At 39.5% G+C, this 16,526-nt stretch overlaps 2 protein-coding genes across 5 annotated transcripts in view; both read right to left on the reverse strand.

Annotated features, from left to right (window-relative positions):
• plcb4 (phospholipase C beta 4) overlaps nt 1–3,881 on the reverse strand; it is a 66,210-nt gene extending 62,329 nt beyond the window's left edge. The window contains exons 1-2 of one of the 4 annotated variants that reach the window (XM_023348337.1): nt 2,612–3,881; nt 985–1,271 (exon numbers count right to left, since the gene is read on the reverse strand). The gene's annotated coding sequence lies outside the window, so the exon portion shown is untranslated. The other 3 variants (XM_023348334.1, XM_023348335.1, XM_023348336.1) reach the window with 3 other exon arrangements.
• Nucleotides 3,882–4,478: 597 nt separating this feature from the next.
• The window catches only part of plcb1 (phospholipase C beta 1), a 118,115-nt gene continuing 106,067 nt past the window's right edge, over nt 4,479–16,526 (reverse strand). Inside the window, exon 33 of the mRNA XM_005805628.3 lies at nt 4,479–7,713. Coding sequence (XP_005805685.1) covers nt 7,489–7,713 — 225 coding nt within the window. The 3' untranslated portion in view covers nt 4,479–7,488. The remainder of the gene's footprint in view (nt 7,714–16,526) is intronic.

Raw genomic sequence — 16,526 nt, forward strand, 5'->3', positions numbered from 1 at the left:
GAGTATTTCACGGATTACCACATAAGCCAATTGCTGCATCCCAAAGATCTGACATTAGAACATGTTATCAGGAGACTGACGTGAAAATAAGCTGAAAATACAGCACAAATTCACAACAACCTTTAAACCCTTGAGGGAAACCAGGACATGTGTAACCTGTTAACTTGTTGTTAATCAACCTTATAATTTCACACCAATAGCTTGCTGATTAAACTCAACCTGAAAATAGCCACGAACATGAGTTTAAACTAAAAGGAACCTCTTCCTTGCAGCAGCAGCAGCAGCAGCAGCAGCCTGGGATGGATGCACAGCAGCTGCACAGTCCTGACTCATTAAGCAGTCTTAGGGCAATTTCTGCAGGTCATATCATAATTTAATCATATTTCTAACGGCTCGACTGACAGTAAACACTGAGAGGGAGTAAAGTATGAGCTTTATATGTGTGTACATGTAAGAAGTAACCCGGGCTCTGTGTGTCCATTAGTTGTCCCTGCCTCAGTGCGCTGTGCTTGTCGTCCCTCTGCTCTGTCCCGCTACAGCTAGCATCTCTGGCTAGCCTCCCAGGCGCTGGAAACATCAATAAACCCCTGCATTTCATTCCCATTTCAAACCGCAGCGGCTCTCTGTCGTATTTACCTGGAAAAGGGACCAAATTCCGCTGAGCATAACCAGAGCAAACTCGACATGTCCCGGCTAAATGTCCGTTTTATTTAATGCGTCTGGCTAGCTAGCTGTGCGATGCTACGGTCTCCAGCGGTGTGTGTGACAAGAGTTGGACAGACAGAGGATGAGCGGCGTCTGAATGAGGAGAGCAGGGTTTGGAGGTGAGCCTCGCTCAGCCAGTGGGATGGAGTTCAAATGAAGGATACATCATTCTCCTCGTATTTAAATTCAACAGCTTAACGAAGCAGACGGCAACCATAACTCTGAGTGTCACAAGAACAGCCTCGAAATGCATTCCGGAAAGCCTCATTTGTTCCTTACGTGATTTCGGCGGTGGACGCTGGATTTTAATCCGTCGGCGGACAGAGATGTTGCGTGGCAGAGTCCTGCTGGGGATTTCTCTCTCTCTCCCTCCCTCTCTCTCTGTGCCTGTCTGCCAGTGTGTCCTCCAGCTGCTGCGCTATCCCGTCTCTCCAGAACTGCCGGAGCGTCCCGGTGCTCTTGCAGCACTCGCCCTCCAGTGGAGAACACTTTGATCAGGGGAGCCTCTTCTGATAGGCAGCGCGCTGCACCCACAGCCGACACCGAAAGACTGAATGAGTGCGCCTCTGTTTGACAGAAGAGTGAGTCATCCAGCAGAACCACATCCAGCTCCTCCCACTGTTTCTAATCCAACAGCTGACTACTGTAGCCTCCATGCGCTGATAAAAGACAAACAGTGCCTCCCTCTCCTCCCATCGTAAAGTCAGTAACACGCTACTTTGTGAAGCCACTTGTGTGGCTGAATGCATATAAATCTACGAACTGTTCTTTTCAGCATATAACCTAATTACTTTATTCCAGTTATACAAAATTAGATGGAGGGGGGGGGGGGGGTGACATCTTCACTCTCCTCTACACAGAAACACCCCAAACTCATTCAGGGAAAACTGAAGGTGTTTCTAGCTCCTTTATGTTCCCAGCCATAAAGGATGTATCATAGTGTCATGTTTTGCTATCAGTGCTACTGGTGGAGTCATGAAATAGGACTATATCCAATTGTTTAACATCACCCTGATGGTTCAGTGTGTTATTTCACTGCAACTTGCTGATAGAGATTCATCCAAATCCTATATTTTGGATGAATATTTGGAATATTGATTGTGCATGCAAATATTCTTCTTCCATCTTTATGGTTTTCATTTATTATCTACAGACCATCTCGCCCAATGCCCCGTGTCAACGTGAGAACATGTTTACCTGTAGAGGAGGTATAAATGAGAAGCAATTCTGAGGCAAAGTTTTCGAAATTTGAATTTTCTCTCATTTGCAGGTTAGAGAAAATTCAGAAGAAATTCAAACTTGTGGTTCCACAGTCTTACTCTCAGAAAATTAAACCCAGTTGTATGTTGCTGTCAGTCTATCCTAAAAAAAGAGAGCTGATCAAATAATCTACAAGATTAATAACGTTCAGGGACAAGATGACTGTATGTACCCAATCTTCTGACCCAATCTGTCACTACTGTAACACAGAATCTCTGTCTAAATGTAAATCTCCAAGTTGTGAATCTCACTGCTGTTTTCTTTTAGAGCTTCACAAACCACTTGCTTAAATACTAAACTTGAAAGGTATTAACTAATTTGTTACTGTTTAAAATCTAAAGAAAATTGACCAAAAGAATGTATGTTAAGCTGTAAACATACTAATGAAGTCTGTATATTAAATAATATTGTCCCATGTTATTTAATAGTCCTGTATTGTCAGAAATAATGTGAGTATTATGGTTTGAGTTTTATCCAACTCAGATTAGGGATTTTGCGTTGGCATTCTTGGCTTTAAGATTAAGGCTAGATTAAATTCAAATGTGGGTGGTTTGGGCAAAGATTGCATTTAGGGACCAAAGACTGGCCCACTCACATTTCTGTGTCTTCCTCTGTGTGGAAGCGTGTGCGTGTTTGCTTAATGTACCTGCCCAGTAGCACTCTGCAGTCCTCTCCTCTTCTGCTGCCCTGGTGTTGCCTCATTAAAGCTCGGTTACAGGACACCTCCTCCTCTTCATCCCCGCAACAGATGGACAGACACGGGGCGATAATATTCCACGGAGTTCCGTGGAGGGGCGTCACTGTTTATATAACTCGGTGAATCTTATTAAAAAGCCGCTCTCCTTCCGTTTCTGAACTCGAGGTTAATTAGCTCACTTCCTAGTTGCCGGCGTGCACGGAGGTCTCTGACTGGACACAGCGGTTGCCACGGGCGACTGGGCTCGCCCTTATCTCCTGTTGCCTGTTGGGATTCGAGTGAGGAGCTGCGACTGAGAAGGAGATAGTGTTTATGAAGTCTGAGAAACGGCAGCAGCATGCAGTGATAAGACACAGCTGAGCCCGCTCACGAGCATGAAGGACATGAGCTGGAGGTGCAGACTCACCTACTGGGAGACTTCTCCCGCCTAAAGAAGAAGATGACGTGTTTCACTCTACCCTGGTATTCGTGTAAAGATAGCAGATTTGCATAAATAAGTGTTTAAGAAGGTCCCCCAAAAAAGAAATGTACTGCTTCTCAGTTTTTCATAGCTCTGGCACTTAGTCCTCCTCTGGTTATATGAAAGACATTGTTACCTTGGAGTTATTAGAAAAGTAGGTTGTGAAGACTGTCCCCTGCTCCTCACTGACCTTGAATGTGACACATAGGTATCATAGACATGGAAACACTACACACAGAGTCTATTTGCCTCAGACTGGGTACTGCCAAACTCTCCATAACTGGGTTGCTTACTGCTTCATGAATGCCCTGCTTTCTTTAAATGTGGCCCAACTATTTCATCATTTCCAACACATACTTGAATGTGTTGGAGACATGTTCCAAAGAGAAATACCTCATCTTCGCCGTGCTGCAAAGACTGAGGGAGTACATTTTATGCTCAACAATATTTTAAAGGGAAAGTTTTGGATTTTTGAGTGTTATAAGGTTGTAAGCAGTAGTATCTTTCCTGTGGTAGATGCCGGCATCTTTGTTTTGTATAAACACACATTAGTTTTACATCATAGTGAACAATGGAAATGCTAAAATGTTCTGTTTTAGAACATTTACAACTTTACCAGGGATGCATTGGATATATACACAGAATTTGTTGGTCATTTACACAGGAAAAGTAGTTATGGAATCATGCAAAACCACTGATCATCCTGAGTGAAATTTGGCTCCTGATCAGAGAATAAAACAATAAAACAATTTCCAGTCAAATATATAACATACGTATTTGGTTAAAAAGCTACCTTTTTTTTTTTTTTTTTGCATTTTACACCACTTTACTTTTAGTTACTCTGAACAGTAAATACATTATGTTCTGGGTACTTGTTTCAGACAGGAAAATAATTGCTGGTGCAATATCTCCAGCCTCCATTTCCTGTGTCAATAAACCTTGATGTCTGTGTAAATAAAAAGCCAATCCAAAAGCGATGATTGTTTCAAAGTTTAGAAAACAGCATTCTCTTAAACTGTTCTATTTTAGGTGTTGGAGTTGTTTTAGGACGGTACAACTCTGCCTTGCTCTGCACCATCTAATCTGGATTTATCCTAAATAAAGATGCCAAGAGAGTTATCTACTGCAGATAAGATTAACTGCTTCTAATTTTTTTTAACAGAACCTCACTTCAAAAACGCCGATCTGTCCCTTTAAGCACACAAATTGGAAACTCTAGAACTGTTTCTCATTTGAAATCAGGATGTAAATTTATGTATGCAACTGAAGAACAAATTGCATACATAAAACATAAAAAGGAAATCACAATACGGAATTGACACACTCAAAAAGACACAGCTCCATTCCAGCAAAGTACGATAAAAGCCACATTTATTTTAATTACAAGCAACTTCCCTTTACACTATATATTTTTTTCTCAATTCCATGTTTATCCTGAAAGTCATATACATTTACATTTTCTGAGTGCATACATTTAAGTTAATAAGGGCCCTGTCAAATAAAGTGGTTCAAGGCATAAAAGAAAAATGTCTCTCCTTTCTTTAGAGACACTGGTCAAATACTGCTCATCACAAGCATCATCAGTAGTGGTACTTTACTAAAAAGTGCACACGGTCTATTCAACACAGCTTCATATGGTATATTAAAATGTCAATTTAAATAGTGATGCATGTCATACATTCAACATCAAACATGACAACCCCATTCGAAGGCACAGGACTCTCACACCAATCATCTTTTAAAAACTGAATTAAATGTTCGATATTTCCCCACTATCAGTTCATTTTATTTTCAGCTGGAAAAAAAAAAAATATTTAATATCACATGACACACTTGAGAGCTGAATGGCACTGGGCAGATGGGAAGTCAAAAAATACTTCCCCATGTGTACTGAATGTGCACACTTTACATGTGAAATAGAAGGAAGCTGAGCCTTACAGAACAGGTTCAGGAGGTTTTTTTTAAGTGAGGTTCTGGCAAATATTTGTGATCTATTCTTATTTTAACTGCATTTGGCAATTCTTTTTTTACTTCATTTCCATCTTCATTAGTATAGGTCCATATTACAAGCTCTCAGAGGCTGAAGCTAATGTCTGACTCAACAGGAGCAAAAAGCAAAACAAAACAAAAAAAAACTGTAGATTTTGTACCATCTTAAAATAACTCCAATCTCAAAACTGTGTCTTTTTCCTTAAAGATTACAATAAGTTGATACGAAACAAAATAATCTGGAAAAAAATGTTTTCAAGTCGTTATGAAGTGATCAACTGGTGGGCATGAACTGAGGCATGGTTGATACAGGATGTCTCGCGGCAGACGGCTCCAAATTTAGTAGAAGCTGACAAATATTTCCAAGACAAATGGAAATAGGAGGTAGTGCGACACCAGTGATCTTCCTGTGTGAAACACATCAGGAACAGGATGCGTAATGTGTTTCAGATCAGATAGCCACCAAACAGAAAAAGGTTGTGTAAAAATCACAAACATTTTTTTTACTAAAGCCACAAAAATATATTTTCCAGTTTCTCTGACTAGAAACAACTTAAATATTCAGTTCTTGATCTGTGTTTCACACAGGATGATTACCGGCGCACAGTAACCTAACTCTACCTGTTTGCCATGAGATTAGTCGCTGGCGGCTGTCTACAAACTCTTCTATTGCAAACCTTATGACAGTTTAGAGGTTCAGAAAATAGCAATTGCACAAACTGCTACAAGTTTTTGAGATTAGAGTTATCTTAAGACCGTAAAAGTCTGCTTTGTTGCAAGTCACTCTCTAAAGTGCTTCAGCCACTTCAGTCATTTCATGGAATTTGGTGGAAATCAGGGAGAGTCATGCTCATGTGATCCGCATGGTTTTGCTTGGAGTTCCCAGGCCAGTAATGTAGCATCTTTACATAATTAGCTAAATGTTCTGATGTTATTGGATTTAAAAACTGTCACACATTATCGCCAAGTTACTATGTTGTTTGCTGCATTGAATTTAAAATGGCCAAATTTAATTTGTTATTGGCAGGCATTACGTTACTGACTGTTATTACATTATCGATTGCTACATTGTGTGTTGGAACAAAATGAAGCCATTTCCCTGCTGTTTCCTTATTCCCAGATAAAACCCCTCAAACTGGGTGAAGATTAAGAACGGAGGCAAAGGGAGGGGGGTTGGCATGTCCTCTGTAGTCTGAGGCATCCGCTCTGAGTTTTGAGTAAATACAGACACAACACCAAATTATAGGAAGACCACTTGCTTAGGCTAAAACTGGATCTTCTTGTGATAATTTTTCCTTGGTTTAACAACTTTAACTGAATGGGGGAAATGTAAAGAAAACAATAAGCAATCTGTTGAAACTGCAGCCATTGGATCTTAGACACAGTCCCATTTCCACAGTGTTAGTAAAGCCACAGCTATTTTGCAAGTTCAATCAAAACGTACCAGAAAAAAAGTTGATTTACATAAATAAACATCTGTGCTACACCACTATTGTAACATTTACAGTTGTTCAAATGCATGCACACACTGTACAACATCCTATCACTTCTCATCCTGGTGCGACAGAGTTGGCAGTAAATGATGTAAAACTTATTAAAAACTGGCCAAAACATAAAAAGAATAAGAAATGACTGCATCGTATTGAGCAGAAGTTTACATCACACAAATAATAGCTAAAATGCTGAGTAAAAAACAACAACAACATAAAAAAACATAAATCTTAGCAGCAACACAAAGGCTTAGTTCTGTGAGAAAAAACAACATACCAGAATGCCACCAGTGCTTCTGGGTTAAAGTAGAGTTATGTAGTTTTAAAGAGTTATGTAGTTTTATACAGAGAGGCGTCAGTGCAAACATGAAAGGATGAAATTCAACCTTCTAAAGATAGAAACTTTAAAGGCTACGTAAAGTTTTTTTTTTGTTTGTTTTTTTTACAGTGCAAGTTGACTCAACTGAAAATCCACCATAAGACAAAGCAGATCTTGGCACACCAAACCTCTCTGACTGTCACAGCATCATGATAACATAAATGACAACAAAAAGGGAACTACTCTGTCTCTGCAATAGTTCAAGTAAGTTATTTCCTGCAAATAATTAGTGTCCAGTAACACGTCCTGTGGCCGTACCGAAAGAGAGAACAACATACAGGGTTAACATACAAATACACAAAAAGAGATATTTACATGAAACAGTTTTCTAGACAGGACTTCACGGTAAGCTGAGAGGACCTCTCTACTCACCCATTCAGGCTTAGTTTTGATCTAATCCTCCCATTGGTTACAAGTTGGACCAAAGCTGGGGCAGTCTCATCCTAAGTCTGTGGTCATAACGTCAACGACCAAACAATGTCCCGGTATGAAGCAAGACGTCAGATCCCTAAAGGGCGGTGTCGAAAGCATGTTCTGACGAGCCCTCCTCTATGTCGTCCTCAGACTGTGACGCCTTGTGGTTGAGCCGCTCCGTTGTTGAGGAGGAAATGAGGTTTCCAGGGAGGCTGTCGTCGCAAAGCTTGGTCTTACTGCTGTCCTGAACAAACTCCTGGATCTCCACAGGCAGTCTGCGAAACTTGTCCTGGTACTCCTGGTCCAGATCACTCTGCAGCTGCAGAAGAAGAAAATGTACATCAGGTAAGAATTTGTACAGGGACATAAAAATTTATTTTGTGAGAGGACAGCATATCTGTGGCTTTACTGTTTGATGAGACAATCAAACCCTTTTTCATCTGCCTGAAGTTATTGCCAACATCACAGCTACAGAACTTTGCTAAAGTATTCATACTCCTTAATCTTTTCCTAATGCGACCACAGACTTTTAGGGATTTTATCCAAACAGAGCAGTACAGCACAGTGGTTAAACGTACGTTCAACTCATGACTGGAAGTCGTAAGCCACCATCCTTCTCGAAAAGACAATCTAATGATGCTGACCTGTGTTACCGATGCACCAATCTGCTACACACTCCTTCCTCTCTCTGAGTAATAGAAAGAAGATGTTTTCTCCGAGGCATAGACGCCCCAAATGATTACAGATGACAGGATTGTATTCATTTCATTGTGAGCCAATAATTGCCGTAATGCTGATTTCTGTTTAACTACCCAGCAAGCTCCCAGGGGAGAGCAGTAATTAAAAGAAAAAAAGAAGAAGCTTCTAACGTGAATGGTGTCAGCGTCTCCCAGTTCACACCAGCATTCTGAGGAATCAAAAATACCTGTATGTCCTCAGAGGAGTTTTACTGAACCCTTGGACTAAACTCTGCCTGTAAACAGAGTTTAGTTCCTGCATGAAAGAAAAACCTGCTTCAAAAACAATCTCAAAGATTCAGACATAAACATAAAACTCTGACAGAGAAACAATTATCACATATAATCACAAAATGCTTAGTGAAATGCTTTTTCACATTTTAAGATTCCCTGTCAGAAGACAAACCTGAGTCTATACCACAAGTTCTCAATCCTGGTGCCCAGGATCCATAAATCTGCATGTTTCATGTGCTTCCCTGCCGCCACACACCCGAATTAAATAAATGAAATTCTCAACAGGTATCAGTACCATGATATTTTTTCTTAACTTTTTCTAAAAATAAGTGAGGGACTGCCAACAACAAAAAAAAATCCTTTTTATTCAATATACTGGTGTGTAGGTGGCGTAAAGTTCACCCCAACACACCAAATTAGATTTAATAGGAATTTTTGATTCATTTCCTTTAATGACTCAGTGTGCTAAAGCAAGATGGGTATTTTAAAAGTCAAATAATGACAGCAGAAACTGGCTCTCTGCTCTCAACTGTCTCACAAGCCATCTGACCTCATCGTCCCTCGCCGCAGGTGATGGGCTCACGTACTTTTGCAGCCATGTGCAAAGCTGCAAGGGTGACAGCCAGTTTTTCTAATTCTGAGGCCAATGTTCTTTTGTTCTGGGTTTAGATCAAGTGTAAAATTGGGGTCCTGTCTGATAATATGGGTGATGCTCCCCACCCATATTAGCTTAAATATATGGCTTGTAATTCTCACACAAGAGCTGATTGGACGTTAAAACAGGATACTTGATTTATTGGTCTGCCTGCTTTTATACTTTCACTTTTAGTCTTTAGTCATGGATTGTGACACACAGAATAAGATCCCAGATACAAGCGGGTTCGCTATATTCTACAGCGAGGCTCAGATCACAGGAAAAGCTCCATAATCTGAGGTGCTTCTCCTGATACTTAGAAGTTTTATGGCATGCCCCATTAGGAGTTTAGTTCATGTACAGTCAAACAAGAACATTCACTAAAAATCAAGGGAGAATAGTGTGAGGATGTTTCTCTGGTTTTTGAGCACCTTAGTTTGAGTACAAATTATTTTCCCTCAGCACACCAGAACATACTGTATTATGACATTTTGGACAGGGATTGCTTCTTATTGTCCCAACATAACTGGGCAGAAGTGCATAAGATTGGATGAATGAGTTTGATGTGGGCTTGACCTCGAAAACTGCCAGGCAGGCCTTCTCGTCCAACACTAGTGGTGCAACAAAGCATAAATACTGCTGTGCACTGCCTGTTGAAAATTCTATTAAAATCAAATGGTAATTAGTAGTTATGGATAAATTTCCCATTTTGCTGGCAGAGAGTCAAACTTTAGTGAAATTTCCTCACCTTCCATAAAAAAGGGATGCAAAAGTGAACAACATTCCTTAAAGCTCTACTGGGCATTTTCACATTATTCCCTCTGTTTGATACACTAATCTGTCTGAGAAAAAAAGAAAAACGCTGATGAATCATTAATACAACATTTTTAAGCATAGGCAGTAAAATGTAATCAGGCAGATGATTCAAACATCTACAATACATGATGCAGATTGGCTTTGAATCGAGGCAGCTCTTGACTGGTGTCTCCCTGATATTTTGGAGTGCCTGCTCAAACTCGCACCAAACACCGCATTTCAAGGTCACCTTCTCCATTTCCTCCTCCTTCCACACTTCTTTAACTCTCTCTTTCTGTCTTTGTCACTCTCTCTGTGGGTCTCATGGACCGGACATACATCATGTCAAAACCAGATGGGCTAATCGCGCATTGCAGAGACACACGGCTTCCCCGCTCTGCAATGTGTGTGACCTACTTGAGCATGGGACTGCGTGCACGCACACAACCTGGAGCCTTTTACCTTTTTTCTGATGAGACACAAACAGCTTCTGATTAAAAGCTGTCACCTTCCTCCCAGCTGATTCCACCCTGCCTTATTAGAAGGTGACGGAAAGGAGAGGCTGGAGAAGTCTGGGAAAATCTCTTAAAAAGCCAGTGCTCGTCTTCTGCGTGTAATCAACAACTTGGGAGGAGGTGGGGGGGGGGGGGGGGGGGGGAACTGAGAGTCTTCTGTTGGAGTTCGGGTGCTGAGTGATGAAGACAGCACTTTTCTTTTTCCAAAGCAACAGCTTGAGTTAAAAATAGTTTCACTGAATGACACGAAGACGGCTGGAGCAGGAAACAAGCAACAAGAGCAGCAATATTTAGAGTGTTCTCATGATATGCCTAAGCTTTCTAACTGACGTCTTCTCAGTTTGGTGCTAGTATAGCTAAGGAAAAAGACAAAGTGAAACATATGAAACATAATCTTTGATATTTTTTTGAAAGATTTGGCTTATTTTTAAAACTGGAAACAATTTACAACATCAGAAATTGTTGTTTTAAGCAACAACAATTACTTAAAATATTGAAAATATACAAAACATGGTGGCTAGCAAAAGCTTTCATACTACTTAACTTTGTCCACCAACTTTTTCATTTTAATAATTTTTTTGTGCGTCACCAACACCAAATATTGGCAGGGAGAAAGCCCTAAGAAATCCCATTTTCAGTTTGCCAGAAGCCACTCATGTGGAACATGTGGAAGAAATAAGACGATTTTAAACACAGCAAACACAGCAGGAGTCATAACAGCAGTTGTTTCCATTTAAAGCACGCTGAATTGTTTATCATTAGAATTTAAAAGGCTGAAAGTGCTTTCAACTAACAACAGCTTAATCATCAGCTTACACTGGTTAAAATGTTTGTTTCTTTAATGTGTTGTTCATCTTCTGATGTTTTTTAATCTATTTTGTGGGTTAGTAGTTCTAAAGGTTTCACTGTGGAAAGGTCCAATCAGGAACAAGAGCTCCAAAACTATAGGCCAATGTAGAGAAAAATAAATGAAATAAGGAGACGTTGGTGGCAGAAAACTGATGCCACCAACATGAAACCTGCTGGATGACGTGTCATGATGTTAAGATGTTTGTTTTTTTTCCAGCATGGAGAGGGAAGCTGGTCAAAGGTGATGGGAAGATGGAAGGTGCTAACCACAGGCCAAACTGTGGAAAACAAAAGTTTGAGGCAGCAAATGACTTGGGGTTTGTCAAAATAACCTGAGGTCAAGCCATTACTTTCATGCTGAAGATTCTAGTTCGGCAGTAAAACTGTAATGTTTGAAGGCGTAGGGACTGCATGTTGGTATTTGAGCAGGGATAAAACATAAAACAATGCTGCATGTAAAAGAAACCGGTGTCGCATATGCAGGCTCTCTAGTGAAGGACTAATTTGCAGAATCAGCCTCTGATTAGGCTTTTATAAGTTAACCTTTAAATACAAAGAACTAACAGCAGTATAAGAGTTCAATGAGGTTGTGCTCATCTGTTTTGTCGTATTTTCTTTATCTTATTGTCTTATTTATAACTTCATAATCAAGAAGAAGTCATAGTCAAAGGGAAAATTGTAATGATGGGAAGTGCAAATTGTACGCAGTAAAAGAAAGATGATTTTTGTATTTGTATAATTGTGGGAAATTAATCATTACAGATATCAAAAATGAATAATGATGAACAATGGTTGTAATAAGTGGGAAACAAGGGTATTCTTGAAGTAAGTCTGTGATTTAAATGATTATTCAATTAGAAATGCTTAAAATGTATTAATCAGTAAGATAGGGATAGGATGTGACTCATATGGTCAAAAAGAAGAAGCTAACAACTGAGTCAGAGGAGAATGAGGGAGTGAATCGGAAGGTAAAGACAGGTTGTGTTAAGTTATATGCAGTTCATGCAGAAGATGTTCAGCTGATGTCAGGAATAATGTGCCTAAGAGCAACAGGAAGGCAACAGTGAGATCTTGCAATGATGTGCAGAACAGTACTAGTGTGATGCAAAGGTGGGCAAAAAGGCAGAAGGTTGCAAAATCACAAAAGAAGAAGCTAACAACGATTGATCTAAAAGCAGAAACAAGGTTCCAGTAAAACGGGTGCATGCTTTAAGGTCAAAATGATTTGTGAAGGGGTTAAAGATTGCAAACAGCAAACATTTATGTACGCAACAAACCCCAACATGCTCAAAAGATATCGAATCGAGATGAAGTAGCATTTACATAGCTTTCAGAGAAGAAAGAACCTCGGCCAGACTGGAGTTGTGAAGTTTTGAGAGGGGAACCTGTGGGCCCACTGGTTGAGGCTTCTGAATTTGGACTGATGCTCACACTGGGATGAATCTTTTGTTGGTTCTAGGAACTTTTCGGTTTCCTCCAGAGGACAAGTTGAAGGATTTTTTTTTGTTGTTGGATTGCTGGACCTACAACCGGCAGTTGTGGGACGCTTGATTTCCACGCATTTTCCATCCAATGTCTAGATGGGTAATCAAAGGACGGGACGAATCCCTGTCTCTGCCTCGGATTAAATTTAATACATCAAAAGTTAAGCCAAATTAGGAAAAAATACTTAAAGTAAGTCTAGGTTCTTTAAATGGAGAGCTGGTTTGGACTGTGCAGTGAGGTAAGCTCACGGACAACAAAAGGCTGTGATGGAGATTCAGTTTGCTCCAACACATAAAGTCTGTTTATATTGAAATGTGACATAATGTGAAAATCCTCAAAGTGTATAACACTCATATAATAGCTTTAAATATACGGTAATAAAAAATAATAATTTTAGAATATTTAGGAGTGGTATAAAGCAAGCTTAATAAAGAAACCCTAATCACATGGATTTAAAGAGGAAAAAAGTCTCGGTTTACCCCGATGAGTGAGTTTAAAAAAAGGAACAGATCACATTTTTATGAACAGCAGGGAATTAAACGAGCAAATGGCAAATAAATACCAGGAGCCCCCCTTAACTCCCTTATTATCTCCAGTTTATCCAAACCCCAACTCGCAGACGTCATGTCAATGATGTGTGCAATATTTGTCTGAAACTTTGGTGAGCTATTACAAGGACAATGCATTTATTCTCTGCATGTGCATAGAGTATTTTGACCACTATGGTATCCTCACCCATGACGGCCATATCTGATCGAGATTTACTCGAAACAACTGTCATAGAAAAATAACCAGCAATAATATTATTATGTATTATTATGTTTGAGTGCACTGAAAAATCTCACGAGACTGGTAATCATTTGCAAAAGGACTAAACAAATATCATTTGAACAATAACTAAACTAGACTCTTTGGTGGGAACAATAAGGATTTAACTGGCCACCAAGTTGCCCCAATATCTCATTACTAGTAGCTTTTTAGAAAAGAGGTCATCATCAAAGCTTTTCCCAGGAACAGAAATGTTGACCAAACTTTTCTGATTTGCTGTAGCGCCGCCTTCAGGTCAGTTTCCATCTGGACGCCGACCAACAGCTGCAATTATTCAGCCCGCTGTTTGAATCTGTATCTCATCTCTGGAGACTCTTCATCTGTCAACAAACTGTGTCCACGCCCTCACAAACACACATCTGTGAACACGTGCATACACATTTCTAGTTTTCTTAAAATACAACGCTCAGTGACCTTCTTCACCAGCTGTCCTCATTCTGAGAAGCTATCCAGGGAAGCAGGGAAGGCCTCCGAAGAGCCAAATTAATTCTTTGCTTTGAGCGGCGACATGTCGCCTGCTGTAGCACCAGTAAAAAAAATATATAAAATGTTATAGTTAACCTGTGCTAACTATGCTTTGTCAAAGGCAAATCAGCTCACATTCACACTTAAAGGTCTTTAGAGACATAAATTAAAAATGTTTAGGCTGAGAATTGTCCTATGTGATGTATAAAGGTGTGAGCTCTCTGACCTCGAGATGGATTAAGAAACCTAAACAGAGTCCAATTAAGCTGAACACATGTCCAAGAGAACAGACGTGGTCACAACCTTGTCAACGTTACAGGCTTTTTAAAGAAAAAAAAAAAAAAAGACACTTTGGGACGGTTGCAATTAGGAGATGTATGAGAGACCAGCACAGGCAGAGAGCACCATCTTTCAATTTATATCTTCCCCCTGTAGTGGTGATAACGCTGAGGTAACAATAAAAACAAGTTTGATTCTCCTTTTTAAACTCCTGTCTCTTGCCTTGTGTGGGCGTGTGCGTGTGTGTGTATGCGAGACACTGACCTTTCCTGACACTTTTCAGATATTTTATCTGCAGCTCTGCAGGTGTTTTTCTTAGGTTCTGCTCTTCAGGTCCAAGAATGTCAAAAACACGCTGCCACGTAAGTGCAATAATGAGTGTTTCCCCTAAAAGGTTTCCTTCCAAAGGGAGGCTTAGCTATAAAAATCCGCTCCTCGGTATTTCAATGTTTTTACTTCAGATGCTGTTTTAAAGGGATGACTTTTATATCTTACTTATTCAACTTACTTATTCTTAAATTTTTAATATATTTTAACATCTTGCATGCCTAAAATCCTAAATAATATTATATTAAATCTCCTGACACCCAGTTGATGATACAGTTATTTACAACTTCAGTACTCACGCTGCTCTTGATTACAAGGTTTATGCAGGTGGATTTTTAAATAATTTCTCCTCCCTGACGATGTCCAGGTCTTTGAGATATCCCAGCCATCCATCTGATTTTTAATTCCTTGCTAAGAGTCTGGCAGAGATTCAAGCTTAAGTTCAAAATTCTTTCTGTTAGTCGTTTTGCCGCATGTTTCTTATATCGTTTGATTATAGTAAGTCCAGTGCTGCAAAGTGTCTCCTTTAGGCAGCTCATCCAGAACCATAATATATTCCTTTTTTCCTCATCACAGCAATAACTCGGGTGCCTGGATTAATGGCTGACAAAAAACACAAAACTATAAGTTGAAGGTCGCAAGCTGAACACAGGTTTAACTGCAATTTCTTTCCATCCTTAAACTGTCATCTTATTGAACCATCGACAAAAGATTTCCTCATTGTACATGAAAGGCTTTACTAAATCTACTGCTCTGCTTTGCCACATCCATAGGATCCAATAATGTGGAATGTCTGCTGCAGTGTCTGCCGTCAGTGGCCTTGATGATGTACCTCAAAGCTTAAACGGCTGGGAGTTCATGGGATTTTTTAAATTTTTCATTGAGAATAATTATATATTATTTGTCTCTTCAGCAGGAAGAGAAGATGCTGACACAGTGTCTTTCAAAAGACCTCGTCTGCCCTAAACCTTTTCACAATTTGACAAACTTCAGTGTATTTCAAAGGAATTTTATGTGACAGACCAAAACAAAATAGGACCTTATGAAGTAGATGAAATATTATGATTCTCAAGATGTTTTATAAACCAAAAATGTAAAAGTATGGCATTCATATTTAGGCCACCTGAGTTCAACTTTGTAAGCCACCTTTCGCAGCTGCGGATCTTTTAGAGTATGACCTCAACAGCATGTAGAGAATGTGAAAGTTTTCCCCATTATTTGTAAAACAGACTATGCTCAGTCAGACTGGATGGAAGATTTCTGAGTCCATCACTAAGCAAGTCTACAGATTCTTACTTGAATGTTCCTCGGAACATTTACTGGACCATTTTAACACATGAATAGGCCGTGATCTGAACCATTCTATTGCATGTATGGCTGGAGGTTAAGAGTCTTTGACCCTTCAGCCCAGTCTCGAGTCTTTTGCAGCCTCTAGCAGGTTTTCTTTCTGGATTGCTCTGCATTTGGTTCCATCAAACCAAATGCAAACTATTTTCCATGTCCCTGCTAAAGAAGAGCATTCCAACAGTATGATGCTGCCACCACTGTGTTTCAGGGCCGGAGTGTGCTCTGCTTGATTTTTCAAGAACTAAATGGTTGCACTGGAATTTATTTAGGCCTATCAGAGTGAATGAGGTTGACATTTCATTTGTAAAAAATAAGAATAAAAAAAAAATCACTACTGCAAATTATGTTTTATCTTCTGTCCACTTTATAATGTAATATAGTACCAGTTTGTGTTGGTCCATCACATAAAACAAAATTAAAGAACTTGTACAACAAAGTTTCTGGTTGCATTGTGATGAAATGTGAAACAGTTTCAGGTATATTGGTATTTTTTGCAGACACTGTGGAGAAGAGAACGGAAGAAGTAAAAAATAAGAAAAAAGCTAAGTATTGCTAAAAATTAATGTATAACACTAATTTTTTCTCATAGCTTTTAAATCAGAAATAATAGATTTATTATATGATGGTTCATCAATTG

The sequence above is a fragment of the Xiphophorus maculatus genome, chromosome 15 (genome assembly GCF_002775205.1).
Source record: "Xiphophorus maculatus strain JP 163 A chromosome 15, X_maculatus-5.0-male, whole genome shotgun sequence".
Lineage (NCBI taxonomy): Eukaryota > Metazoa > Chordata > Actinopteri > Cyprinodontiformes > Poeciliidae > Xiphophorus > Xiphophorus maculatus.